Source organism: Raphanus sativus, chromosome 8 (assembly GCF_000801105.2).
Source record: "Raphanus sativus cultivar WK10039 chromosome 8, ASM80110v3, whole genome shotgun sequence".
Classification (NCBI taxonomy): domain Eukaryota; kingdom Viridiplantae; phylum Streptophyta; class Magnoliopsida; order Brassicales; family Brassicaceae; genus Raphanus; species Raphanus sativus.
The window spans coordinates 9,299,852-9,327,347 of NC_079518.1; the positions used below are offsets into that span (position 1 = coordinate 9,299,852).

The 27,496-nt window shown below is 37.0% G+C and overlaps 8 protein-coding genes, 1 long non-coding RNA gene and 4 other non-coding genes across 13 annotated transcripts; 4 read left to right on the forward strand and 9 right to left on the reverse strand.

The window, feature by feature from the left end:
- Positions 1-446: 446 nt before the first annotated feature.
- On the reverse strand, positions 447-2,021 carry LOC108819526 (60S ribosomal protein L28-2). Its single transcript, XM_018592581.2, has 3 exons — positions 1,797-2,021; positions 1,499-1,662; positions 447-805 (listed from the first exon to the last, which is right to left on the reverse strand). Exons 1-3 carry the CDS (start codon positions 1,942-1,944, stop codon positions 686-688), a joined length of 432 nt encoding a protein of 143 aa, XP_018448083.2. The 5' UTR covers positions 1,945-2,021; the 3' UTR covers positions 447-685.
- On the reverse strand, positions 903-999 carry LOC130499268 (small nucleolar RNA R24). The gene has a single exon (XR_008938148.1). It is a non-coding gene; the product is annotated as a small nucleolar RNA R24 (small nucleolar RNA).
- On the reverse strand, positions 1,114-1,210 carry LOC130499269 (small nucleolar RNA R24). The gene has a single exon (XR_008938149.1). It is a non-coding gene; the product is annotated as a small nucleolar RNA R24 (small nucleolar RNA).
- Positions 1,265-1,363, reverse strand: LOC130499270 (small nucleolar RNA R24). The gene has a single exon (XR_008938150.1). It is a non-coding gene; the product is annotated as a small nucleolar RNA R24 (small nucleolar RNA).
- A 103-nt stretch (positions 2,022-2,124) lies between the features above and the next one.
- TRNAP-UGG (transfer RNA proline (anticodon UGG)) lies at positions 2,125-2,196 on the forward strand. Its single transcript has one exon. It is a non-coding gene; the product is annotated as a tRNA-Pro (tRNA).
- Positions 2,197-2,684: 488 nt separating this feature from the next.
- LOC108819525 (phospholipase A2-gamma-like) lies at positions 2,685-3,990 on the reverse strand. Its single transcript, XM_018592580.2, has 5 exons — positions 3,842-3,990; positions 3,723-3,762; positions 3,508-3,627; positions 3,212-3,385; positions 2,685-3,069 (listed from the first exon to the last, which is right to left on the reverse strand). The coding sequence occupies exons 1-5, from the start codon at positions 3,917-3,919 to the stop codon at positions 2,921-2,923; spliced, it is 561 nt and encodes a 186-aa protein (XP_018448082.2). The 5' UTR covers positions 3,920-3,990; the 3' UTR covers positions 2,685-2,920.
- Positions 3,991-4,832: 842 nt separating this feature from the next.
- Positions 4,833-5,975, reverse strand: LOC108821778 (putative F-box protein At1g33020). The gene has a single exon (XM_018594771.2). The coding sequence runs from the start codon at positions 5,973-5,975 to the stop codon at positions 4,833-4,835; it is 1,143 nt and encodes a 380-aa protein (XP_018450273.2).
- Positions 5,976-8,285: 2,310 nt separating this feature from the next.
- LOC108818985 (uncharacterized) lies at positions 8,286-10,070 on the reverse strand. The gene is made up of 7 exons (XM_018591962.2): positions 9,688-10,070; positions 9,487-9,597; positions 9,343-9,411; positions 9,125-9,256; positions 8,940-9,017; positions 8,715-8,864; positions 8,286-8,637 (listed from the first exon to the last, which is right to left on the reverse strand). The coding sequence occupies exons 1-7, from the start codon at positions 9,892-9,894 to the stop codon at positions 8,452-8,454; spliced, it is 933 nt and encodes a 310-aa protein (XP_018447464.2). The 5' UTR covers positions 9,895-10,070; the 3' UTR covers positions 8,286-8,451.
- Positions 10,071-10,880: 810 nt separating this feature from the next.
- LOC108819035 (probable acyl-[acyl-carrier-protein]--UDP-N-acetylglucosamine O-acyltransferase, mitochondrial) lies at positions 10,881-12,979 on the forward strand. The gene is made up of 10 exons (XM_018592018.2): positions 10,881-11,091; positions 11,191-11,270; positions 11,385-11,509; positions 11,610-11,718; positions 11,797-11,889; positions 11,965-12,081; positions 12,165-12,248; positions 12,321-12,425; positions 12,504-12,590; positions 12,684-12,979. The coding sequence occupies exons 1-10, from the start codon at positions 11,004-11,006 to the stop codon at positions 12,801-12,803; spliced, it is 1,008 nt and encodes a 335-aa protein (XP_018447520.1). The 5' UTR covers positions 10,881-11,003; the 3' UTR covers positions 12,804-12,979.
- On the reverse strand, positions 12,949-15,308 carry LOC108819032 (uncharacterized). Its single transcript, XM_018592016.2, has 2 exons — positions 14,991-15,308; positions 12,949-14,906 (listed from the first exon to the last, which is right to left on the reverse strand). Exons 1-2 carry the CDS (start codon positions 15,203-15,205, stop codon positions 13,616-13,618), a joined length of 1,506 nt encoding a protein of 501 aa, XP_018447518.2. The 5' UTR covers positions 15,206-15,308; the 3' UTR covers positions 12,949-13,615.
- Positions 15,309-15,359: 51 nt separating this feature from the next.
- On the forward strand, positions 15,360-16,963 carry LOC108819034 (uncharacterized). The gene has a single exon (XM_018592017.2). The coding sequence runs from the start codon at positions 15,490-15,492 to the stop codon at positions 16,819-16,821; it is 1,332 nt and encodes a 443-aa protein (XP_018447519.1). The 5' UTR covers positions 15,360-15,489; the 3' UTR covers positions 16,822-16,963.
- A 3,695-nt stretch (positions 16,964-20,658) lies between these two features.
- LOC130498584 (uncharacterized) lies at positions 20,659-21,888 on the forward strand. Its single transcript, XR_008937470.1, has 2 exons — positions 20,659-21,415; positions 21,530-21,888. It is a non-coding gene; the product is annotated as an uncharacterized LOC130498584 (long non-coding RNA).
- A 367-nt stretch (positions 21,889-22,255) lies between these two features.
- LOC108821325 (uncharacterized) lies at positions 22,256-23,747 on the reverse strand. The gene has a single exon (XM_018594368.2). It carries the CDS (start codon positions 23,744-23,746, stop codon positions 22,397-22,399), a length of 1,350 nt encoding a protein of 449 aa, XP_018449870.1. The 5' UTR covers position 23,747; the 3' UTR covers positions 22,256-22,396.
- Between the last annotated feature and the right edge of the window lie 3,749 nt (positions 23,748-27,496).

The following is a 27,496-nucleotide window of genomic DNA, read 5'->3' on the forward strand; positions in this document are numbered from 1 at the left end:
AAAGACCATACGGTTTGGATTGAGAACATTAGATGCCTATAGATAAAATCAAACTCATACCTTATGACAAATTGTAAAAGACGGTGATAGCAATAAAGATTCAGGAGAATCACGATCACCCACAGTTGTTTGTTTACGATGTTTCTTGTCACAAAAGGAATTGGCGGTTAAAGATGTTTTTGGGTGATTAGAGTTAAAATAACCATAATACATTAGTCGTGAGGATGGATACGGCCCACTACTCATCTTTTAATGGGCTTTTATTATCCAACGTATTTCACGAGCCTGCTGTTGTGTTACTGTAACGTGAATGATGTTTTTCGACAGGTTCGATCTCGAACCTCAGAGTTGATGTTTCGTTGCGACTCTCGTTAAGTCGGAATAAAACAGTTTTAACATGTTAACTTAGGTGAATCTGAGTTCGAAAGCTAAAGAGGAGTCCACAAGATTAAACATGTTCTTTAATTCATTTCATATTCTACAAGACATGGCACTCTTTAGCTTGAATACAATATTAAAAATAGTTTCTAATATCGTTGTGAGAAAAGGGTAACACTGGAGGTGTTTCAAGCAAAGATTCTCAGCTGTCCAAAAATAATCTTTAACCTATAAGCAAGCACTGTCTGAGACTTCTCAAAACAAACTTTCTTTTAGAAGTAAAAATGTTCGTTCAGTGGTGGATTCTTCAAGCCTGCCTGTTCCTCCTCTTGGGACCAGACTTGGCGACTCTAAGACCCTTGCTGATCACGCTGAGCCTAGCAAGTGCTGCCTTCTTCAAATCAGGCCTGTAGTAGTTGTCCACAACCTGATAAGATTACAATAACAAATCTATTAATACACTGATAGAAAAATGTAAAAAACAAAAAAATAAGCAGATATGAAATAATCACAGAAGAAAGAATGTATCTCAGAAGCCAAGCGTAACAAATATATTTCATTGAAGAAATACCCCACAAAGGAGTACTTCTTCTTACGTGTTAGCTTTCTCATCACTGATAGAAACTAATATCAAATACTAAGTATAATTATGCTATAATTAGCTAAGAAAGTAGCTCACAAAGGTGACTAGACAAGTATAGAATAAGTAAATTAAAAATGAACAGCCAAGAAAATTTATCTCAGAAGCCAAGCGTAACAAAAATATTTCATAGAAGAAAGACCCCACAAAGGAGTCCATCTTCTTACGTGTTAGCTTTCTCATCACTGATAGATGTTGCAAAACAAAATAAACTATCGACTTGTCTCTTCTTAGCTAACAAATATATTAGCTCAGAAGCCAAGCGTAACAAATATATTTCATAGAAAAGATAACCCCACATAGGAGTTGTCTCTTCTTACGTGTTAGCTTTCTCATCACTGCTCTCATAAAGCCCAAAACTCTAATCAAAACCTAAAGTTTCAATTCTCTGAAGAAAACTAAGAGCTAACAAATCTAGAGAATTAACCTCTAAGCAACCAAACATAAAAAAGTTATTGAATGTAAGAAATGAGTTATAACCTGGTTGGCAACAGCTTTGGCCATCCTAGGGAACTCTTTCTTGAGGACAGACTTGTTAACAGAGAGCTTAGGCTTGTTCTGCTTCTTGGTCTTGGTGGTTCCGAGTACCACACCTTGCTCCTTGTCAGCTACCTGAATGGTCACTGTCTTCTTGTTCGCCAAACCTAAAAATCAAAGCACCAAAGATTCAAACTTTAGAGCTAAAATAACCTAAAGGCAGTAACTTGGGATCATAAACAACATTCCATCCAACAGATTAACAAGAAACTATAGAAACACAAGGAGCTGTGTCGTTTACCAGAGTGCTTGTAAGAGTTGAGGTTGCAGAGGTTGTTGCTCTCTTTGCTGAACTGAACTTTGGCATTGCCTCTACCGAACTGTTTGACCAAGAAACAGTTGTTTCTCTTCACGATCTCCCAGACTAGCTGTCCTGGAACTGTTGTCATTTCGATCTCCTGCACCAGTGAAAGTACTACAGACGACGGCGGAATTATAGGAGAGAAGGAGACTAGTGCCGTAGTTAAGTTATGATGATGAGAGTATTATATACACTCTCTTCAAAACCCTAGTTTTTTATTGTACGTATATAATGGTAATTAATATCATTCTTGAATTACTAACAAAATGGGCGTTTGGTCTAGTGGTATGATTCTCGCTTTGGGTGCGAGAGGTCCCGAGTTCGATTCTCGGAACGCCCCCTTTTTTCTGTTTGATTTTGTTTACTCTTCGCCCGATTTTTTATTTTCTAACTGGGACCTACAAAACACATGTGTCAGTCTAACTTCGGGAAACGTAAGATCCAAATCATGTTTTATACCCAATAATTTTCAAGTCTATGATCCACATAGAGTTGGTAGAATAACAGATGATCTGCAAGAGGTAGAGTTAAATGAGTGCAAACTCCTACTTATATGCAAAATGATAGGACAAAAGAGATTGAGAAACGCACACAACACACACTTGCAACACGTAAGGTTTGTCTCCTGCCAGTTTATCTTCCCTCTTTCCAAATCCAGATATGCACTGTCTAACCTTGTTGATTTGTGCCATGTAGTGGGGTTACGTTGTAATCACAACTCCGGATAAAATCTTGGACCATGAAGCAGCAATTAAATATACAAAAGTTCTTGGTTTATTTAATTGAAGAGCTTGATCTAGCTCATGGCAAGAGGCTCAAGTGTCAAAGAATTTAGCAAAACTTCGAATCCATAGAACATGGCATCATAGTTACATTTCATTTTCTCTATAGTTATATGACTTTGTTAGACACCCCCACATCTAAACAAGAAGAGTATTAAAATAACATATAACATACATATGTCACTCTACTAATTATAAATTAGTGTAACTTGGAAAGCTCTCATAGTCCTGCAGTTACATAAATATACCAAGTTGGGAGAGAGTTATGGCCAAGGGTTCATCTTAATTTAAAGAGGCAGAGACTTTGGAGCCTTCCTTTGTCTGAATGTCAACTTTTGTTCCAAGACCACCCTTTGTGTTCGCACCACTCTGAGCAAGATTAACCTCCACAACACGGCCCTTTCCCGGGGACGGAGGTTCAAGGATATTACCTGCGCAGAAAATGTAACAAAGAGAGAGTCATATGGTTTCACCACTAGCTTATGGCTTCCCGGATTGACAAGTGATTCGCATTAACAGTTCAATGGCATATTGACAGGTTCAATATGAATAACTCATAGCTTAGTGAGTTACCGATGCCACTGAAGAAAATGCCGTAGTCCATTCCATTGTACATGGTTGGTATCACCACCGAATAAGGGCATTGGGTGGAGAATCCAACCTTTGTGCCATTAGATTGTTTGACTGATCTGTTTACCTTGTTTACACAACGCTTGAATTGCTTATGGCAGTTAACATAAGTCATACCTGCAAATAAATAAAAACCATAGTAATACAAAGTTACATGCTCAAGTCTAGTTTTCATTAAAAAAATCATGTCAAATTTTGGCAATAAGGAGCATATATTCTTCTTTTTTTATTTGGAGTACCTTTTAAATCAACACAATTGTCATGTGTTAGGCAACAAGCATCAAGATTATCACAAGGTGGCTCTCCACGGCAGCCAGTGTATCCTATCCCACAATACTTCCCATAGCGAATGCCGATAGCTGATGGAAACAGAGTTTTGCAGTATAAATATAGAAAAGAATTCTCCAAATCCAAAGGAATGCAAGAGAAAAAAGAAGAAGAAACACAATCTTACTATTGCAGTTCTGAGCAATGCATGTTTTGCTGCATGTCTCCTGTCTCACATTTTAATTCAACACATCAGAAAATAAGGCTAACAAAATGCAATAAACTGTTAGTATGTGTTTATATAACCTGGCTGCGAACAACGGTGAGGAGGAGGAAGGTGGCGACGCTGAAAGCAAGACGTGTCAAAGCACCACCATTCATCATCTTTCTCTCTCTCTCTCTCTCTCTCTCTCTCTCACCGACAGTTGGAATCCTTGTTATTTTTATTTTTTTTTCTTTGTGACCATCTTCTAAGATGGCGACCTCCTTGGAACTTGGAAGATCTCATTGGTCCTCCTAGATTTTCGTTCTCGTCCTCTCTTATGTTCCAAAGACTTCAAATAGAATCAGCTATTTATCAATGTAATTTATGTTACCTCATAGAATCAACGAACATGATTTACCAATTTAAATTGGAGTATTTGCAACTGACAAATGTTTTCTTAATGAAAATATAAAGAGGTACAAAAGAGAATGCAAAATATAAAGAAACTTCCTGTTTAAAATCTAGTTCTTATTGATCTCAAAACTTATCTCTGAGTTTAGTAAAATGGATGTTTCTCAGCTCCAAAACTGGAAAAAAAAATTGATTCAGGGAGAATTATGGAAACTAAAATACGGAGCAAGTTATTACACAGATGTTGTTTCAACTTATTGTTCTTCTCTTTCAAGGGTAATATCCGGTGAAGGTGAAGCCTCTGCCGGTGATTAATTTCTCCTGCGCAAATACCAGGCAAAGCATTCAAGACCAAACAGTGCAGCAAGTACAGTAGTCTGTTCTTTCAAGAAGGTTTCATAGCGTTTGGGAATACTGTAAAATAAGAGTATCAGATATTGAATAAAGCCACACATAAATGCTAATGCACATTGCCCCAAATAACTCTTCAATTCATAGTAGACTAGATAGCTAAAACATTTGTCAATCGAACAACCTGCTTTATTAAAAACGAAACCTGTAAATGCGAACAAAATAAAACTTAATAACTTTTATTTAACTTGATGTTTACAAAGAACACACATTTTATTAAAAAAATAGAACTTTTACTGGACTAGGAGAAGGGATCGTCGATCGCCAAATTCACATATCCTCTAAAAGACGCAGAGCATTGTATTTGTTAATGCTTTCAAACCTAGGAACATCCGGCTGCCAAGATTTAATATCAAACCTAAGATCATCTACATGGTCTACAAAGGCGTCAACTGCACCATGACACCCAAAACCTTGGACTTCAACACGTTTGATAACGTTCCTTTCGGGATGGAAGTAGAAAACATAAAATGGTCCCGGCGGGTGCTGATAGTTTAGATTCATCAAAACAATTTCCCCTGTAGCTGACGTCACTCCAGCTACGTAAACCTTTAACACATCACATTCAACGTCACGGAATTTATCACCAGGGAGAGTGTAGGCATACTCCGACCAATCCTGTTTCTCGTCATCCTCTAGAACCCATATACGCACCTCTTCCTGGCTAAGACTAATCGCACTTAATTTACCCTTGTAGTTTATCAATGTTGCATCCGAATCAGTAAGTCTTTCCTCCTGAATAACCTTGAATTTCTCAGACCGAACATCAAAGCAGGCTATAAAGTTAGTTGGAGCATAGGCTTCTCGAGCCAAGTAATATAAAGCTCCATTGATGCATATCCCTTCAGACGAAGGCTTATGGTCCAAGGGAAAGTGTATCTTTCTCCACCTCCTTTCACCAGTTCCAAATGTCAAAATATAAGCAGAAGATGATGAATAGGGTGACAATACCTTGAATGCCTTGTCAATCGGATCAAACCCTAAAAAGCTACGATAACTCGTAGTCTTCAGTTTAGGTAAGAAAACATACTGTCCCATGCATGGGTTACATATCACATGCTCCACTGTATCCTCTCTCATCTCCATCGTTGTCATTTTCATACGACGGAAACAAAACAAACCAGAGGCATGACCACAAAAGTATAGCGGCAAATTCAGTTCAAAATAGGGGGCGGCTAAGGACGACGGCCTCGACTGAATCTGAGGCGAGGAGAAGAAGAGAAACGCACTGCTGTTAAATTTACGCATGGCGAATAAGAGACTGGGACGACTATTGGTTGAGCAATACTCGGTGAAATCTGCACTGCAAAGTATGGACCTCCATTGCTCCGACACGCAACGGCACCTCCCTATTGACTTGGCTGGCAGTCTAGAGAATATCTCGTAAAAAAGATCAAGAGGGATTGAATTCATTTCAGACTTTAGAGAAAGAGAGAGAGAGAGGTGGATGCAAACCATTGTTGGCAATCTCTACAATTAGTAATATATAGGGTTCGAGGGCCTTAGGGCATTCATTCCGTACCGAAACCAAATCATGCATGGTTCGCTTGATTTAGCTCAATATCGGTTTAAAGGCATAAACCAGTCGAACCTTGGTTCTTTTTTTTTTAAAGTCTATTGAGAACGTTTAAGCTAATTTTCCAAGAGATATAGTTGCATTATTATTACTTAGACAAAGTCTATTGAAGGTTGTATCAATAACGTTCAAGTCTATATATGATCCGCATAGAGTTGGTAGAAGAACAGTTGATCTGCAAGAAAGAGTTAGTGACTGAACGCACACATCCAACACGTCCGGTATATCTCCTGCCAGTTTATCTTTCCTTTTTCCAAATCCAGATATGCACTGTGCCACTCTCTAACCTTGTTGATTTGTGTCATGTAGTGGGGTTACGTTGTAACCACAACTCCGGATGAAATCTTTGGACCATGAAGAAGCAATTGAATATACAAAAGTTATTGTTTTATTCAGTTGAAGAGATTAATCTAGATAATGGCAAGAGGCTCAAGTGTCAAAAGAATTTAACAAATTGAACTTCGAATCCATAGAACATGGCATCATAGTTAAATTTCATTTGAATAAGGGCCGTAATCCATTCCATTATACATGGTTGGTATCACCATTGAATAAGGGCATTGGGTGGAGAAGCCAACCTTTGTGCCATTAGATTGTTTTACTGATTTGTTTACCTTTGTTTACACAACGCTTGAATTGCTTATGGCAGTTAACACAAGTTATACTATACCTGCAAAAAAAAAGGAACCACTATTTAACGTAGCATATGATGCAAACAAAGAACACTTGTATACGTGCCAGGGAAGTATAATCACTAGACTTTTGAAGAATGATCCTTTTCAAGAAGACACCAAAAAATAAATGGAGCAAACTCAAATATCCAATGGAGTGAAAGTAAGATTTGTGTAATTAAAGATGTTAACTTCACTTTCTGTTTCTCTGTTTATAGAAAGACTAGAGGGTAAAGTTTTTCGCTAGTTTTGGCTTATATTGATGAATAATACCAAAATTACATCCAGTTTCTTAGAGCATCAATATTCTTAGGCCCTTAAGTCATCCTTTAAGGAGAAATGAGAGAGGACCAAGAAGAATAATGGAGAAAATCCCTTATATAAGGAACAAATAAAAGTGTCCCTTAGATTACCATGACCAGAAAAAAAAAGAAAAAAAAAGAAGGGAGATTTAAGGGATTTGGAGTCCCTGGGATACTGTAGTCAAAGGTCCAGACTGGTTTTCATAGAAGAAATCATTTCAAATATTGGGAATTAAGGAGTAGATATTCTTTTTTGACTGAGTTGTTAACCTTTTAAATCAACAAGCATCAAGACCTCCGGTTTGGAGATTCTTGTTTTTTTCTTGCTTGTGTCCTCTTTAAGATGTAGATCTCCTAGGAACCTGGAAGATCTCATTGGTTCACCTAGCCTTTTCGTTCTCCTCATCCCTTGTGTACCCAAGACTATTTTTTTTTGGGGTTACAAAATGATAGACTGTTTTGTATAGTTAAAGTGAGAGAAAGTTTTTGTTCTTATTTGATTGCAATCTTATCAAAGAGATTAGCAAAATGGATATTTCTCAGCTCTAAATCCTCTGTTTCTGTTTCAGGGGAAAAAAAAAATTAATTCGGGGAGAATCATGGAAACTAAAATACGAAGGAGACTACACATTCTTCCAAGTTATTGTTCCTCTCTTTCAAGGGTAATAGCCGGTGAAGGTGAACCCTCTGCCAGTGATTTCTCCTGCGCAGTACCAGGCAAAGCATTCGAGACCAAGCAATGCAGCGATTCCGGCATCTTCTACCTTCAGATCGGTTCTGTTCTTCCATAAACTCTTTGCGTAGTCTAGCTCTTTCCAGAAGGTTTCACAGCGTTTGGGAATGCTGTATATAAGAAATTGAAAGGAGTATCAGATACTGAGTAAAGCCCACACATGAATGCTAATAACGCACATTGCCCAAAAACTACTCAATTCACAGTGAAATAAAGCTAGTGATGGATGGAAACACAAGTTTTCAGGACTAAGAAATGAAGCAGGAGCAACAAGAATCATCAATAAAGACGCAATATACTGAGAACTCTTCAACTCTCGCTAACTATATTTGGTTTGTATATACTATGAGGTGTTCAGTTAATATTGGAAAAGGTGTTCAGTTAATATTGTTAATGTAAGGTGAAGTAAATAAATAAAAAATTGTTATGCAAACATTCCCATTTGCTTCAAACTTGAATTCATGATTTTGATCTAAACAACCATTACATTTGTATGTTCCTTTTTTCGTGTTTACAGAACACTGATGTCTCTCTCATTACTCTTGAAAAGATAGATAAGAAACTAAACAAAGACAGCTAAAACACAGAGCAAGTTTGAATTATCCTCCTATAGTTCAGATTTCCCGGATTTAGGTTTCTTCGAAGAAGAAGATCCTTTCCACCATCTCCTCACCCGGTTCGACACCATCTTCATCTTTCCCCTCAGAGACTCTCCTTTCTTCTTGAGTAACTTAGTGACTGTCTTCTTCCACTCTTCCTTTTTATTAGTCTCTTTCTCTCTCAGAACTTTTCCCTGAAACCCAACAAAAAAGTGTTTTTAGAGAAAACGATCTTGGTTGCTTCTTCTTGATGAAAGTTTTAATTAAGTACCAAGTTCTTGGGGAACTTGTCATCCTCTTCCTCATCTTCATCATCGTCGTCACCATCTTCATCTTCAGTACCGAATTTTTCAGGGTTTGCCTTGTACTTCTCTAAATCTTCCCTAGAGTATACTTTCATGCCAGGTGCTCCTGGCATACCCTGATGAAACAAAACAGAGAGTTAGCTTAAAAGATCATTCCATGGTAACATTCATGCTTTCCTTTTAAGTCTCACCTGCATAGATCTCATGATCTTGTCCATTTCAGCATCTTTCGATGGTTTTGCCACAAATGGTTCTCCAGGAACTCGATCCTAGACAAAGAGACAATCATCAAAATGTCATTCACGGACCCAAAAGGATCCACATTTCGGTTTCATTGATGTATATGGTCTAAGAAAAAAGCTGTAAGAAGAGATACCTTGGGAAGAGGAGGAGGGATCTTGGTACAAGCATCGGTAAGGTCTTTGCAAAGATGGTTAACAAGTGAAGCAAGATCAGGCTTAGACTTGTATATATACTCCGCAACATCAGTGTCTGAGTAACCAATGACCTGTAAACACGCACACACACACATACAGTTTTAAAAAACCACATTCCCTTAACTCCATTTCTATTAGTAAATTGAATGTAATTCACCTTTTGACAAGCGGCCTCGATCGTCTTGCACTCTGAATTGCACATCCCTTCTTCTTCTTGTTCAACCAGCTACGAACAGAAAGTCAATCTTTACTTCTTGGATCAAACAAGTGACAGAGAAGAGAGAGAGAGGTCTCTGGTTACCTGAAGCTTATCACCTTTCTCAACAATATCAATCTTAAGCATCCAATCAGCTTCCTCTTTCTTCAAGTTACACACGTTTTCAGCTATCTCAATGATCTCATACTCCGAGATCTAACATTAACACGCGCTATTGGTTTAGACCGTAACACACAAAACAAAGGAAGAAACAGTGATACAATCAATCACAAACGCAAATCATACCTTCTTGGGAGAGATCTCAGCTTGCTTCTCCTTCACTAGCTTGTGCAGACGCGACGCTAGCTTCTCGCACACCTGACACTTGATATACGGAACATCCTCCTTTCTCGGAGCAGACGACAAGGGCTTCTTCCCTTCCACCGGTAATAACGCCGACGAAGCTACAAGAGCTAATGCCACTACTACAGCTATCAGAACTCGATTCATCATCTCCACCGTTTTGAATGGATAAAAGACAGAGACTTCTCTCGTAAAGCTGGAGACTTTAAGCGAGTTATATAGCACGGGATCGTGTGTATAAGAATAAGATCATGGGTTTTGCGATCTCTTTGCCGATAAGTTTGGGTTTTGATTTTTCTTTCTCTTCTACTGTGCCGTGTTGTTGAAGTGGAACCGATGTTACGTTTGTTAACGTGTTTCCTGCAATCTTATTGGCTGTTGTAGTGCTGACATGAAGTGGAGCCCATTGGTTCGACCAATAGCATGCAAGGTAGACTAATGTGTGCCTTGAACGGAGTATTTTATACGATTACTCCGTATTATACACCCGTACATGTGCAATGGAGTTTGCTAAAAGGCACTTAATTGGGCCTAAAGCAATACTGTAGGCCCATTTTTCGATGAAATGTAATTGTTTTTTTTTTCCGATGAAATGTAATTTAGGGATGAATAATGGTAATTCTGTCGTTGTAACGAGCAAATTATAGAAAATGAGCATAGTATAATCGTATTAAACACTAGTTTTATGGTTTGTTGAAATGTATTTTAGGGGTGAATAAGTTTTACATATGAAATGTATAATCGTATTAAACACTAATTCTCTCTCTTTATCTTAATCTGATTCCATGCAAATTATTTTAGGGATGAAAGAGTTTACATATGATGGTTCTAACTTCTACTTACATCAGAATCATATTTGGCATTGCAATAAGATCTCACTTAACTATTAAAGATTTTATGTAAACTGTTTGCACTATGTTAAGATATTATCTTAGCCTTTTCTGTTAATTTACATAACCCCAATAATTAATGTGTTTTATTTTATGTTTTGAATAATTTATAAGAATTAATAAAATTCCTAATCATATTATCAGTTTTTATAATGTATAATAATATAATAAGTTAGACAAAAATAATATAATATAATAAAATATGGTAAGGTTTGACCAAAAGTAGTATAAAAAGGGACGTTGATAGAACGTGCTCAATAGGGCGCGTGTGAAATCCTCACGTATATTCGTTCTCTGAGGCATTTCGTCGAACACAACAGCATGTATGTACTCGAAGTGGCTTGTCTTTGCTCTACTTAGCCCCTCGCCATGATTTCTCTCCTCAAAGCTCGCGAGAGGCTTCTCTCTCCTCTCTTCAGCTCCTCTATACGCCGTCGTCTCTCCTCTAACCTCTCCTGTAAACCCCTCTCTCTATATCTATCTATCGCTTCCCGCTTGTGCTTTGTGTGATTAGCATAGTTAAGTATCTCTACTCTAAGCTGTGAACATTGTGTAGATTATTGTGAAGAACCAAGAGATCCTGACGTCTTTATACATCCAAGTGCCGTCGTCCACCCAAGTGCTGTGATCGGAAAGGTTTGATTTTTTATCCAAAACTACTCATCTTGAACTGTGGAATAGCTAAAGTGTTTGCTTTTGTTTTAGATTTGGTTATAATCAGACAAATGCTGTTTCCTATTCTTCTAACAGGGAGTTTCAGTTGGCCCATTCTGTACTGTTGGCTCTTCAGTGAAGCTAGGCAATGGCTGCAAACTCCATCCTTCTAGTCATATCTTTGGAAACACAGAGCTGGGGGACTCTTGTGTCCTCATGACGTAACTCCCTTTTTGATCTCTCTGAGATTATGTTCCAACGTTATTTATAAAATCTTTCACTGATCTTTTGTTGTATCTGCCTCGCTTTTCTGTCAGCCAGTGGTGCTGTTGTTGGCGATGAGCTTCCTGGTTGTACAGTCATAGGAGGCAATAACATAATCGGTCACCACGCTGTGGTTGGTGTTAAATGTCAAGACTTGAAGTACAAGGTGTGTGCATTTGTGTGAGAGATTCTCGTCACCTCATTAGATTTTTCTAGTCCTAATCTGTCTGTTTTCTTTGTTTAGGATGGGGATGAATGCTTTCTTTGCATCGGTGACAACAATGAGATCAGAGAGTTCTGTTCGATTCACAGGTCATCAAAGGCTAGTGACAAAACGGTAATGCCATTGACCAAATTTGATTAGATGTTTTCTTGTGTGTTTGAGCTCTGTCTTTCATTTGTTTCTGAACAGGTGATTGGTGACAACAATCTAATCATGGGCTCTTGTCACATCGCTCATGATTGCAAGATTGGTGACCGCAACATATTTGCCAACAACACACTTCTTGCAGGCCATGTGATTGTAGAAGTAAGTTCTTCCTTTTGTGTCTATACTTCAAACCTGGATTTAGCAAGCATGGTTTCATTTGGTTCGTGTTGTGAATGCCTCAGGACTATACACACACAGCAGGAGCTTCGGTCGTCCACCAGTTCTGTCATATTGGTTCTTTTGCTTTCATTGGTGGTGGTTCTGTGGTATATATTCATCATACTCTCACTTCCCCCACAAATTTTTCAGTGGATACTCACTGGTGAGATTGTATATAGGTTTCACAAGATGTTCCAAAGTACATGATGGTGACTGGAGAAAGAGCTGAGCTTCGCGGTTTGAATCTGGAGGGACTTAGACGCAATGGATTTACCATGTCAGAGGTTTGAAACTGTGTCACGATGTTAAGTCATTTTGGTATGTTTCCAAATAGTCCTGACTTTTTTTCTTGGCATTGGTAGATGAAGAGCCTGAGAGCAGCCTATCGTAAGATATTCATGTCTACTGAGACAGTCCCCTTAAGTCTTGAAGAGCGCCTCACGAAGATGGTTGGTACTTTTATTACTTACTCAACTCTTTTCGTCGTTGTGCATCTCTATCGTGGAAACATCTGGACATATTATATTTGATGCTTAATGCAGGAGCATAACCAAGAGATGAACAGTGTTCCTGCGGTTGGTGCCATGTTGCAGTCAATCCGAGATTCTTTCACAGAAGGTCGTCGTGGGATATGCAAGTTCAGACAGTGGCTTGATTCGTGAGTTTTCAATTCACAGCTTAGAGACTTAGATTAGCCATTCATTGATCAACAATGGCTCAACACTGTCTCTTTCACTGACTCTGTAATAGTATATTAGATAACTTAAACCAAGTGTTGTCAACATTTGAGTGATTACAGAACATAAATCAATGAAAGGAATATTCCATTTACGTTGGTTATTTTTGGTATCTATTACAAAACATTGAAAATGTGTTCATCTACAAGAGTGATCAAAATTAGGTTTTCCTGTAATGATTTACACTTTCTCTTTGTAGCCAGTCTGAATCTCATGTCTACTGGTGATCTTAGATCCATTCATTTTCCTAGTCTTTCAAAATAACTACACTGTAGAAGCTTGTTTGATGATATTTCTTGTAGTCTTTTTCATTCCAGGAACAGTGAACTGAACTTGAGAGCGTTTCTTGAATCATATCTCTGTAAAATTTATGACTCCTGAAGGGAGCTTTGAGGGGGTAATAGTGGTGGAGCATGAAGTAGACTGTCAATAGCCAAATTCTATAATTTTGCTGCTGATGCCATTATATCTCCAGCTTGTATCTGAAGTTTTCTTCAACCACCAAGTTCAGAGAAGATATGTGTTCTGTTCATACTTGTCACCATCTTGTCCAACAAAAGCAAAATGCTACTCTAGTGCTCATCTTGACTGAGATAAGCCTTGATAACACTTTCATAATCCCTAGTGAAGCCCTTCTGAACTACACATCTCGTTCAGTCTCATATTCTCTCCCAAGTGAAACCGAGTATCATCACAGAAGAAGGGTATCTACCAATGAACGGCCTAGGATTGTGAAGCTACAGGGCGTTGAGTTTCGACAAGATAGACTTTGTAACTAGACTGTTAGTGCACTTAACAGATTCGATCAGCGGATACTTGTGAGCATGTAGCATCGGACCACATTTGGAGATAAAATGTAGCAAGAAGTTTCCAAATTTTAGTGACTTGCTATACCTTTCAGCCATCTCCTGAACCTTAGAAACAAGACAATCAACGGAACCTTGAGTTAAAGGGACGTCGTGGATCAAGATGTTCTGAAAAAGGATAAAGAGTGATTCGTTCCATGTCAGGTCATCAGATATGAGATCTCTGTGGCAGGGAAGGAACATAAACTTCCTCTCTTCTCTTCTTCCACAAAGCAACTTCTGGCAAAAAGCAGAGATATGACCCAAGTGCCAGCACTCTTTCAAAACCCTTGAAACCACCTCACAGATGAAGTTGTTGATCCCTTCTTTCCTTAGCATCAAAGGGAACACCAACCCATACTCAGCTGCTCTCTGGTGGATCTTGCAAAACTCGATTGTTGCAGACATCAACACACGTGAGGCAGATTTCTCAAGAGCCAAAAACTTGGGAAGCACGGTGGAACATAGAATCTTGCTTGGCCAACCAAGCTCTTCTTCCTCACTTCCGCTATGCAGATTCGAAAGCAACACCGCAGCAATCTCATCATCTGCATTCCACGGCTCAACCAAAGCCAAAACTCTTAAACAGTCCCTACCTTTCTCCAAGCAAAGTTCCCGAATATCATCACACAAGGGTAAAACTTCAGAAGTAGATTCGCAGTTCCTAATCTGAGCTCTAAGATTCACAGACATTTCGTGAACATCAGGCTGTAACGCAACATTTACCTCATGATCATCCTCATCCACAGCTTCTCGATGATCAACTTGCATATTATCTCTACATTGACTCATCACATCCTCTTCATTACAAGAATCAACAACCAACGTGTCTGAATCTACATCACCGAATGATACCGGGAGCCATGGAAGAATTGCACCAGCACAACCAGCCTTCTTCTCGGTTAGCCAATCAGGTACAGAGTCAAACTCCTCCACAATACCATCCTCATCAGCTGAACCCAAATCTAGACGAGATATCCAATCGAATTTTCGTTCAGGCATTATATCGAGCAGGTTCTGTGCACCTCTCTGAACCCAGAGATCAACCTCTTTACCACTGCCACCCAACATCTCCCTCGCGAGCCAAACCAAATCCTTAACGCAAAACCTCCGATGATCGTAAAGAAGGAACGACAGAATCCGAGACTGAACCATGTTTGGTAATGTCTCAATGAACAGAACCCTAAAGAGAAATACTTTCAATCAACAAGGAGCTAGACCAGTCCAATAAACACGAAAAGATCGAATTTTGAGATATGGGTATTACTTGTTTGAAGACTGAGATGAGTTCTGATCGGTTATGTAGCTTTCTTTCTTCAGCAGTGAAACAAACGAGCTCCGGTTGATCGGAGTTGAAGACGAGGAGGAGGAGGAGGAGGAGGAGGAGAGAGAGTTGGAAGCTTCGTCTAACCAGAGCGACGCCTGAGTTTCCGGCGACGGACTCTTGAAGAAAATGTCTAGAAGCGGAATCCACTCCTCCATTATGTCTTTCCCTCCCTCTCTCGAAAAAACGTTAAATAAAGAGATCAGTAAAACGACAGCGTAGAAGAACCTCAGAGTTAGTCCTCCTTGATGTCTCTTTCACTCTCTGTCGCTGTTGGACTAAAATCACTTTGAATCACTTTTTACCGGGAAACCGGACGTGGAACTCACTCCAAGACCAAGACCAAGAACCAAAGTACTCAAAACTTCAAAAGCTAAGCAACTCTGATCAAAAGTTTGCATCTTTCTTAGTTTTTAAGCTGAAGAGAGAAGAAGAAGAAGCCATGATGATCTCCGACGACACAGTATCAGCTAAAAAGCCCATCTCAAGATGCTGCTTCATCTTCGCCTTTCTCTTCTTCTCTTCCCAAAACGCCGTCGTTTCGTCACCACCTTTCGACACACCTGTGGCTCGCCCACTTAAGAAACTCGACAAGCACGTGGTTCTACTAATCTCCACAGACGGGTTTCGTTTCGGGTACCACTTCAAGACCAACCTCCCAAACATCCACCGTTTGATCGCCAACGGGACAGAAGCCGAGACGGGCTTAATCCCCGTTTTTCCGACAGTAACTTACCCCAACCACTACTCCATGGTCACGGGCCTATACCCAGCGTACCACGGGATCATCAACAACAGGTTCGTCGATCCGAAAACAGGGCACGTTTTCACTATGGCTAGCCACGAGCCGGAATGGTGGTTAGGCGAACCGCTTTGGGAAACAGTAGTGAAGCAAGGTCTCAAGGCGGCTACTTCCATCTGGCCTGGCTCCGAGGTACGCAAAGGCTCTTGGGATTGTCCTAAAGGTTTCTGTCAACACTACAATGCCTCTGTTCCCGTTGATGATGATGTCAGAGTTGATACCATCTTGAGCTATTTCGATTTGCCTAGTAGTGACATCCCTAGTTTCATAACGATTCATTTCGACGATCCTGATCCTCAAGGTCACCAAGTCGGTCCTGATGATTCTTTGATCACTGAAGCTGTGGTTAACATCGATCGGTTGATAGGAAGGTTCATCGATGGGTTTGAGAAGAGAGGGGTCTTTGAGGATGTGACGATGATCATGGTTGGTGATCATGGAATGGTTGGTACTTGTGATAAGAAACTCATCGTTCTTGATGATTTAGCGCCTTGGATCAAGATCCCTAGCGGATGGGTTCAGAACTACAATACGTTGCTAGCGATTAAACCGCCTTCGGGTCGCGATGCTAAGGATGTGGTGGCTAAGATAAACCAAGGCCTGAGGTCAGGTAAAGTGGAGAATGGTAAGCACTTGAAAGTTTATCTCAAAGAGAATTTACCAAGCAGGCTGCATTACGCAGACAGTGATCGTATCCCACCTATCATAGGACTGGTCGATGAAGGGTTTAAGGTTGAGCAAAAGAAGAGTGAAGGCAAGGAATGTGGTGGAGCTCATGGGTATGATAATGCGTTCTTTTCGATGAGAAGTATATTCATTGGGCACGGTCCTATGTTCTCAAGAGGTAGGAAAGTGCCTTCTTTTGAGAATGTTGAGATATATAATCTGATCAGTTCGATTCTTGGAGTTAAGGCTGCTCCAAATAATGGGTCTGATGAGTTTGCTTCAAAGGTTCTCTTGCCACGCAAGTAAAGCAGAGTAAGGCGTATATATGTTTTATCCTTCTGCCAATAATAAGTTGAGCCTATAATCTATGGCTTGGGTTTTCAGGAAGTAATAAACATGAAACATAAACGCATCTTTATGTTGCTTAGATCATTCGGAATTTGAATTATCCAGTTAAGTGGTTATCAGATTACTTTTAGCTAAAGCAATTAGATGTTCACTAAGAAGAATTATATCTTAGCTTTACAGTACTAAGTCTAAAAATAAGCTCTTATGTCCTACTGACAATATATTAATTATTAATTATGTCAGCCTTTTACCGAACAAACAACACAAAAGTCTTAACAGCGTACTAAATAATGAGAATATTACTCTCACAGACACATTCTGTGTTTCCAATTACTTAAAAAGACACATTGGACTTTGAGAGCACTTTCATCTACTGAATTGACCAATCTATCCTTAAACTAAGTATGTACGTGTTTTGTTACGTCTTGTAACCAGACGATTTCTATTTTAAAAAAAAAAGAAAACCAAAAATCCATTAATAATTTTTGATGCGCAACTTTCTTTTCCTCCAAAAATATCTAAATTCCTAAATCGACAAATCTCCTTTCTCACAAACTCTCTTCTCTCACAAACGAGTCTTAACGAGCTCTAATCACTTTATCTCTTTTCTCGATCCAGAATAGAATCTGAGAAAATCGCTCACCTCTTACAAGCTTTCAATAATTGATACCACCAGTTTCTAGAATCTCACAAGAAAAAAAAATCCAATCTATCGGAATCGTTCGACAGTGTGGTTTACAGACAATCTCTGACATGGATGACGTGGTGGTGGATGCCGTGATGGTGGATGCTATGTTGGTAGATGTGGATACAAATGTGAAAGACGTAAGAAGGAAGAAGTGGTGGTGGATGCCGTGATAGTGGATGCTATGGTAGTGAATGTGGATACATAGATGGAAGATGTGAGAAAGAGGAGGTGGTGGTAGATGCCTTGATTGTGGATGTTGTGGCGGTGGATGTAAACATAGAGATGGAAGCCGTGAGGAAGAGAAAGTGGTCGTAGATGTTGTGGTGGTGGATGTTGTGGTGGTGGATGGAGATACAGAGGTAGAAGACGTAAGGAGGATGAAGTGGTGGTGGATACCGTGTTGGTGGATGTTGTGGTGGTGGATGGTGGATAGAAAACGTGAGGAGGAGATGGTGTGGTGGTGGGTTTTATAGACAATCTCAACATTCAAGGTTTATTTTTTTTTATTTCAAAAGCACCTACACTCTTCTCACCTCACCAACTACGACTTCCGTCACTCTCTCATCGATATTCCATTGATCTTCATCCTTGGATACGCCGTTATACTCTATGAGTAAAAGATTCAATCTTTTCAAAATCCCATGCCTCTGTATCAAATACTTTGTTTCGTAAGAATTTTTTGGAGCACAGATATTGAAAAGACTTGGGTTTTGTTAAATCTTCGTCGAACATGCTTTGTGACGGACCCAAATTATCGAGAGATCCTATTTGACAATAACAATTATTTGCTCTGTTTTGTCTCTGATCTACCGGAGGTAATTACTTCAGAGTGGTGGAAGTGGCTCTGTTTCTCTTCTCTTCTCCACCAATTTCTTTGTCCACATATACGGCGTCCACAAATGGGCTATCCATATAATTGTTATTCATAGCGTTTATGTCCAACCACAGTTTAGATTGTCTCTGTACCCAATAAAACAACCAAAGTTACTTACTTACTTTAACATTAATTGCACCTAGTTACAAACCGGGAAAAAAACGTAACCATTATTTATTAAGGCAACGAGAGAGAGAACAATGAGAGAACAATACACTTACGCTACTCAGGGGTAGGAATGGTCAAAAAAAGGACAGATGTTGGGATAAAGTGTCTCAAATTCATAATGTGTCTCTCCATGAGAAACAAAACCATAAAGTGCCTGCTTCCGTAAGACATTTTTTTTTTGTGCAACATTTTTGTTACATTTTATCATTTTATCATTTTGGTATTGTAGTTTTATTAATCTTTTGTTACACATTTGCATTTCGAATTCAACGTTGGCGACGGCAATAAGAGGTGATTCGATTAATAGACGTAGGTAATAGCAAAGAGATGATATTTATTCGAGAGACTTACATTTTGAGACACATTCTATATTGAGAATATTACTCTCAGAGGCACATTATGACTTCTTAATATCACAAAAGAACACATTCCTATATCGCACACTTTCCACCCACCTCTTTTACTCTTATAACCCTCAACTAAACCTTCTAACCAAACATTATATCTAACTTGAGTCTAGTTAAAAAGAAATTAATAATAATGAAAATAATGATAATAAACATTATCGATATTCTCAAGAGCTCTCTCCTCTTCGTACTTTTCAATCTAAAATTGAAAACAGAGAAAACCTAATTATTATCTAGACTATTGATACTCTCCTCTTCAGATCTCCTCTTGATTTTGGAATTCCCTTCTTCTTCATATTCTCAATCTCTCTCCTTCTTCATCATACCTTTCCGTAATCATCTCCATCACCGCCGTTAATCTAAACCTCGACCCCGACAGTTCTCTACTTACCCTCTCCAATCATCTCCATTGACACCGTGGTCTCTCGACATGGAAGGTTAGTCCACACAATCTATCTAAGCAACTAATTGCCTGTTGTGATACGCTTTGATTCACTTGTATGTGAGAGACGGTTGATTCAAATTTTTTTTTTAGATCCGGAGATCCCAGAAGACAAACGTCTCTCACCATCTTGAACAAGGCGGTGATAGTTATGAATGGTGGTGCTCAGTCAAATGGAAGAGGTATTGGACACCGTGGTGGAGATGGCGATGGATGCTATAGTGGAGGCGGTGGTGGTTATGGAGGTGGCGGTGGTGGAAGGTGGTAATGGAGGTGGAGGAGATCGTGGAGGCAATGGTGGATATCATAGTGGAGGTGTTGGTGGTTGTGGAGGTGCATGTAGTGGATGCAAAGTTAATAATGGAGGTGGAAGAGATAGCGGAGGCGGTGGGGGTTATGGAGGTGACGGTGGATCTTTTGGAAATGTGTGTGGATATTGTTGATGTGGTCGGAAGAGTTGTGGATAATGGAGGTGGAGGAGATAGTGGAGGTGGTGGTATGTATGGAGGTGACAATGGCTCTCTTGGTCAATGTGTGTGTGGATGTTGTTTATGTGGTCGGAAGAGTTGTGGATAAGGCTCTTGTGGTCAGAATTGTGTTGATATCATCATAAGAGTTGCAGACGGCCTCTCGAAGGTGGATACAAAAGTGGTAATAGAAGTGTAAGTGATAGTGGAGGTGGTGATCAAAACAAAAGTGGTAACGGAGATGGAGGAGAAAATAGTTATGGATAAGAAGAATTGTGTTAACGTTTTCATAAAGAAGATATGCTATTGGATGTTTGAATTACAAGATTTTGTACAAACAAGTGCAAGCTTTAGTATGCAATGTGTGGGAACTTTGTTAGAACATGAACCTTGACCATAATATATCGTCCACACAAATCCATCCACAAAATCTCGTCCATGAAACCTTGTCCATGAAAACTGATTAACGAACATGAAAGAGTTGAAGAAGAAATGCAAAGGAAAGACACCGAAATTAAACATCTAAAGGAGAATTTCAAAGTAACGAACAGTCCAAATCAATTTCACTTTATCACATCCAAAGTACTTATTTACTTTAACATTAATTGCAACTGAGTCTTCCACTAGTTACAAACCGAGAAACCACGTAACAATTAATTACAAAGGGAACGAAAGAGAGAGAATAATATACTTACGTCACACAAGGGCAGTAATGGTCAAGAAAAGGACAGCTGTTACCAAAAAGTGTCTCAAACTCATAATGTGTCTGTCAATGAAAAAAAAAACATAATGTGCCTGTTTCCGTAAGTGACGTAAATGAAAAATATAAACAAGAATGACGTAAATGAAAAATATTGATGAAAAAGACGTGGACAAAGATAAGTCAATGGTGGTTAGGTTCATGTCTATGTAAAAAGAGTGTTGTAGATGTGTTCGTAGTGGATAAGTCAATAGTGGTTAGATTCATGTCTATATTAACGTAATTTAGTGAACAATAGTGGCTGAGAGAAGAAGTAGATGATACTGGAGACTGATAAGTGAAGATAGAAAAGAAGATGAATCCACTTTCATCGTATCCACCACCATCTTCCACTCCTCACATTTTCTACTTTCGTATCCACATCCACAACCACAACATCCACCAACACGACATCCACTATCAGCCCCTCCTATGTATTCCCATCCACCACTACATCATCCATCACCACTACTTCCTCCTCATCACGTCTGCCACTTCCGTGTCCATATCCAACACCATAGCATCCACAGTCACGACATCCACCACCACCTTCTTCTCCTCACGTCTTTTACTTCTGTATCTACATCCACCGCCACAGCATCCACCATCACGACATCCACCACCACCCCCACCTCCTCCTCCTCCTCACGTCTTCCACCTTCATATCGACATCCACCACTATGACTTCCATCACCACTTCCTCCTCTCGAGTAGTCACTTTCACCACTATTTTCATCCTCATGTTTTTCACCACCGCTTCCGTTGAGGTAACCACCGTTATCTCCATCATAATCTCTAACACCCTCATTTTGAAATCAGATCTTTAAATTAAGATAAGAAAATCAGATAAGAAACTAACTTTTCATATATGAATCTGTTAGATATATCTACGAAATTAGGAACAGAGAGTCACAATTGAAAATGGATCGGAGTTTTTGGATTCATTGTGTGATTCACCAATGATCGAGGATGAAGAGCTGGAGAGACTAATCCGACGGAACCGTCTCAGATTGAGTAAAAGCTAGAGGTGGAGATAAAGAGCTTGAACAAAGTGAAATAATTCGATTTCTAGATCGAGAAGATCTGATGTCGATTTGAAGATTGAAAAGATGAAGATGAGTTAGATTTCACTTTCGTCAAAAAAGAGATGAAGAGATAAGATTTTTTTTTGTTTTTGTGCATAAAGAAATAATGTTATTAAGATATTCTTATTAATTGGTTAAAAAAAAAGTTAATAACTCTTCTAGTTAGAAGGCTAACTATATATATACTTATTTTAGTTTAAGGTTATATTAGTAAAATTGCAGAAAGAAAGTGTGTTAAATAGGAATGTGTCGTGAAATTGCAAACTCAATTTGTGTCTCTAGGCGTAATATTCTCTATTTATTCATGTGATTCTATGCGGTATACATATGGTCACATGTAACGTTACATGTGAGCTCACATGGTACACAGATTTTCTTAGAAAAACTTCTAATAAGGAATTAAGGGACCACATTTTGACGTTAGTATGTTTTTTTTTTTGAAACATGACGTTAGCATTAATCACTATAATATTTATTCAAAGAGTTAACTTTTGCGTAAAATGAAAATTAGAGTAAAAACGAGGTTATTCAAGAACATTTATTTATTATTATTTTTTATCAATTCAAGAACATTTATTCATTTCCAGAATTGACACACAAAAACAAACACAATTATCAGCTTATTATTCATGAACGATATTGAACTAAAATGCTTGTTTAGCTTCACTCCACTTCCCCTGTTTCTCCAGAGGACGAGAGAATGCTCCTAGTGAACAAAGAAGAACCATTGTTAGAAGCTGGTCTGAGCCCAAGAATCTCCGCAACAACGTTGTAGATCTGAACATTCTCGAACGAAGGCACTTTCTTTCCTTGCCTAAACCTTGGACCATGTCCAATGAAGATAGATCTCATGGAGAAGTACTGGTTGTCGTATCCATGATCTCCATGACATTCATGAGCACCTGTTCTGTTCTGTCTAACCGTTAGACCTTCTCCGACCATTCCTACAATCGGCGGAACCCTAGAACTCTCCGAATAATGCAGCCTTTTAGGTAACTTCTCCTTCAAGTAAACCTGCAAAAACTCTCCGTTCTCTACTTTCCCTGAGCTTAAACCCTCGTTCATCTTAGCCACGAGTTCTGCGTTCTTCTCGCTTGGATTCTTGACATCTTTACCCCACTTAGGGTTCATGGCCAGCACGGGGCTATAAGCATTGATCCATTCCGCTGGTATCTTCACCCACTCTGCTAAATCATCAATGTAAATTGTTTTCATGTCACAGTTTGACACCATTCCGTGGTCGCCAAGCAATATCACATTAACCTCATCGAAGATTTCCCTCTTCTTCAGCCCTTGTATGACCCTGCCGATCATTTTATCGACCCTCCCGACCGCAGCCGTAACACGAGGATCATCGGGACCATACTCATGGCCTTCCTTGTCCGGTTCATCGAAATACAGCATCAAGAAGTCAGGTATATCGCTGTGTGGAAGATCGAAGTAGCTCAACACTTTATCGACCCTTTCTTTGAAAGGAACGGAAGAGTTGTAGTGGGGACACAACTCTTTAGGACAAGTCCAAGAATCTTTGGGGACTTCAGAGCCTGGCCAGAAGTAAGTGACAGCCTTGCGACCTTGGTTTGCTGCGGTTACCCACAACGGTTCACCTAACCACCATTTTGGGTCTAGGCCTTTGTTGAACTTATCACCGGTTATGGGATCAGTAAACGAGTTCATGATTATACCGTGGTAAGCCGGGTAGAGTCCGGTTGCGATTGAGTAGTGGTTTGGGAAGGTCATGGTGGGGAAAACCGGGATTAAACCGGACTTGGCTTCGGTTCCTTCGGATATGAGTAGGTCGATGTTTGGTGTATCGGTTTTGAATTGGTAACCGAATCGGAAACCGTCGCAGGAAATCATTAAAACAACTGGTTTGTTGAGCTTCTTGAAGGGCCAAGGTCGCCCGGTTCTAGAGGAAGGAGAATCCAAACCGTTGGTCGTGGCAAGAACATGAGCTAAAATGAGAAGGGTGAGAGATAGTTTGAGATACATAACATGTTTGGTTTTTGCCATGGGAAAGAATGTATGTGATGGTTTTTGCAAGCTGCAGCATATGATATTTATAGAACGAAATAAAATTTTCGTTGGGGTCAGAATATGAAACATATATTTAAGTCCTAGATACACAGTACATTGAGGATTTGTTTCCTAGTATAAGTTAAATTAGACCTTGACCTTTCCAACCGGGTATTTTTTTATAAATTTTAAATTTCCTAATTAAATAATATAGAAATAGATCATAATATTTTCTACTTCCAAAATCTTAGCCTCCCTTAAAAACAAATAAGATAAATTTATAAATACATAAATATATAAAAATATTTGGAAGTAAATAAATTTGTTAAAAAAATAATCTTACGAAGTTGTTGTTTATTTTTTTAGCTTGACCCGTGGCCGTATAAATCTTTGCTTTCAATTTTTTTTTTCTTTGTACTAATGATAATGTATGTATATATTATATATATATTTGTAATTAATATGTACTAGTGATAACCCACACCCTGTACGGAGTGAATAATTTAAAAATATTACCACTTTGAATTAATAGACATTATAAAAATAAAAATAAAATCGAAAGAAATACTACATGTTATAATTATAAAATAAGGGTTTAAACAAAATTGAGTATGTCAATATAAATTTATTTCCGACCAAAATTTTTTAAACTTGTGTGTTTATCTATTTAATTGAAGTATAGTTCGTGGAAGTGAATCAGTAATAGTAAGTAAATACTAATATAAAATAAATTATGAAGTAAAGATGAAACAAAACATATAAAAATAAAATATTTGTTTTTATAAAATAAATTATACATATAAGATAAACGAAACATAAGAAAATATACTATTAAAACTATTCAGAAACAAAATATAAAAAAACAAAATTAAACTAAAAATTGATAAAAAAAACAACTGCCATGAATAATAGTGTCTTCAGAAATAGGGAGTCGAGAAAAAGGGTGTGGTGAGTCGATGAATTGTAGAGAACATATCTATACTATTAAAAGGAAAATAATCTTAAAAAATTCTATTTATGCAAGGTTGTTGCACCCATTCATTTTAGCCAACATTTTATATACAACTAAATATCTTAACCAACCTTTATTATAGCAACATGATTGTGAGACCCATACATAAATTAAATCGATCACTATTCAATTGGTTTTACTTATTTTACCGATCACTACTTTTTAAGTCTTAAGTAATAAGTTATTATTAATATTTTCATTATTGTAATAGCATAATTAATCGATAATAATCGATTCAGACGTTCAAAAAAAGTAATAAGTTATTACTAATCAAAACATCAAAAGTCATACAACAAAATTAATTTATTAACTTTTAAATAATCTGTGAAAGAAATATTACCAATAAATTACCCACGTATAAACCAAAATTTCATAAAATACATATGTTAAACTTTATTCCTAATAAACACTGAAAAGTCATACAACAACAATGTTATATTTAACATAACAATGTGTATGAAAATATTATCTCGCATATCAAGAGTTTTACATATACACTTTTGAATGTCATACATAATTATATTATCTAGCTCATTAATATTTAACATATTGAATGTCAAAAAAAATTAATGGTTTAAATACCACATACAATATTTTCTTTTCTAATTCTAATTAAAGGTTTAAATACCTAAATTTAAATGAATAACATTAATACAATTAGTTTACTTTATATGACAAATTAAATAATTATTAAATTTTATGTACTATTATAAAGTATATTAGAAGTTTAATCAATTTTTCAAAAAAAATATTTTAAGATTTGTCTGGGTTTTTACTAGATCAACCAGTATCAATTTACCGTGTTAATGGCGGATTTTTGGGATTCATCAGATTTTGAATTAATAGTTTTTTCGTTAAATCCGAACTTTGTAGAAACATAGCAGTTGCATAACCTTAGATAGAATACTACATGAACAACATAAACCAATCTTGATTATATACAGTTACTGAGTCTATTCGTTCGACTGCCGGTCCAGATTGGATATAAAAAAAATCAGAGGATTTGGAGTTTTCAGTTTAAATATCATGTAAATGTATAATTTTTGAAAATAAATGGACTTTTTAATTTTTACTTCATCTCATAATATTATAAAAATATATAATTTAATGAATAATAACACTAAATATACATTATGAGCTTAAAATAAGATTTACCCACAATATTTATCTTATATATTTATAATATACAGATTGTACTCATAACAGGTTTTTACTGTTACTTTATAACAAAATTGATTTATATTAACAACATGTTTTCCCCACATTAACAACATGTTTTCCCCACATCTTCTTTGGGTAATTACGGATTTATAGATAAAAATGTTAGATAGTTTGGGATTTTCAGTTCAAATATCAAGTAATTCGGATAAAAATATAGTATAATGTAGATAATTTAAATATTTTGAACAAAAAATATTTGGATAATTCGGTTTTCTTTGGTAATTCGGTTTATAATAGGATATTTGGTTATTTATAAATTGAATATAATTAATATTGTAAGTATATAATTTGTGTTTAAAAAATCAGGTACGCATTTAGTTCTCAGTTATAAATGAACTCCAGTTCATGTTTGGTTTTCGTTTTTTTCAGTTTGGCACGGTTCAGTTCACGGGTCCAGATATTTTTCTAAATCTCTACAATATTTTATATAAAATTTATTTTAAAATAATTTATTAATTTTCGAAAACAATGTTGGCAAAAAGAAAAATCGAAACAAACCTATGCTTTTCAAGGACGGGTCAAAATCTAGTATTTATATTAAGATGTCACACATTACACGGGTTAATGAAACCAATTAATTGATCACAATAATTATTATAATATTAACTTTAACTATGTAATGTTGAATAACTTGCGCTCCAATTATATAATAGAACTTACCTTAATTCTGTAGACAAAAATTATCAAATTTTCATATATATTACTGTATTGAAGGAAAATTCTGGAAGACACACAATTAGGATTTTGTTTTAATAATTTTAATTTTATATAATCTAACTTTCTTATACACGACAGTCAATTATTTGATTAAAATTTAGTAACCGTAATCGAGACCTATTATTACCAAATAATTTATCAAACTAGGTGTTTTGCCCGCACATGCGGGCATAAATAATTTTCAAAAATAAATATATTATCAGTTCAAATATAATTAAATAACTTATTGATCATACATTAAATATATTTAATGTGTACAAGTTTATATGGTAACATAAATACTTTTTATTACGTAACATAAACTTAAAAACACTAATGATTTTGATAAAAATATTTCGTAATAAATCAATATTAAACTATTTTTATATGATATTTTTCAATATAATAAAATTATATTTGATTGCGTAAAATAAATCTTAAACATTATTATAAGGTATTTATATTTTAATAATTTAGAACTATTTTAAAATGTAAAATATTATTTTGAATAACCCAAATAAATACTTTTATACAATGATAATTATCAATAAATGAAATTTGGCTTTTAATATATAGTTTAATTGTATATTAACAAATATAATTATTCATTAACTTAATAAAGACTTTAAAACATAATATAAATTATTTAGATAATAATAATTACCAATCAATAAAATTCGTTTTTAATTTTATGGTTATTCATACATTAATTGGATTTAGTTTCTGGTTATTAATACAAATTATTTTTAGATAATGATAATTATATAACCAAATAAATTTGTTTCTAAATTATGGTTGATTATATATTAATTCGTTTT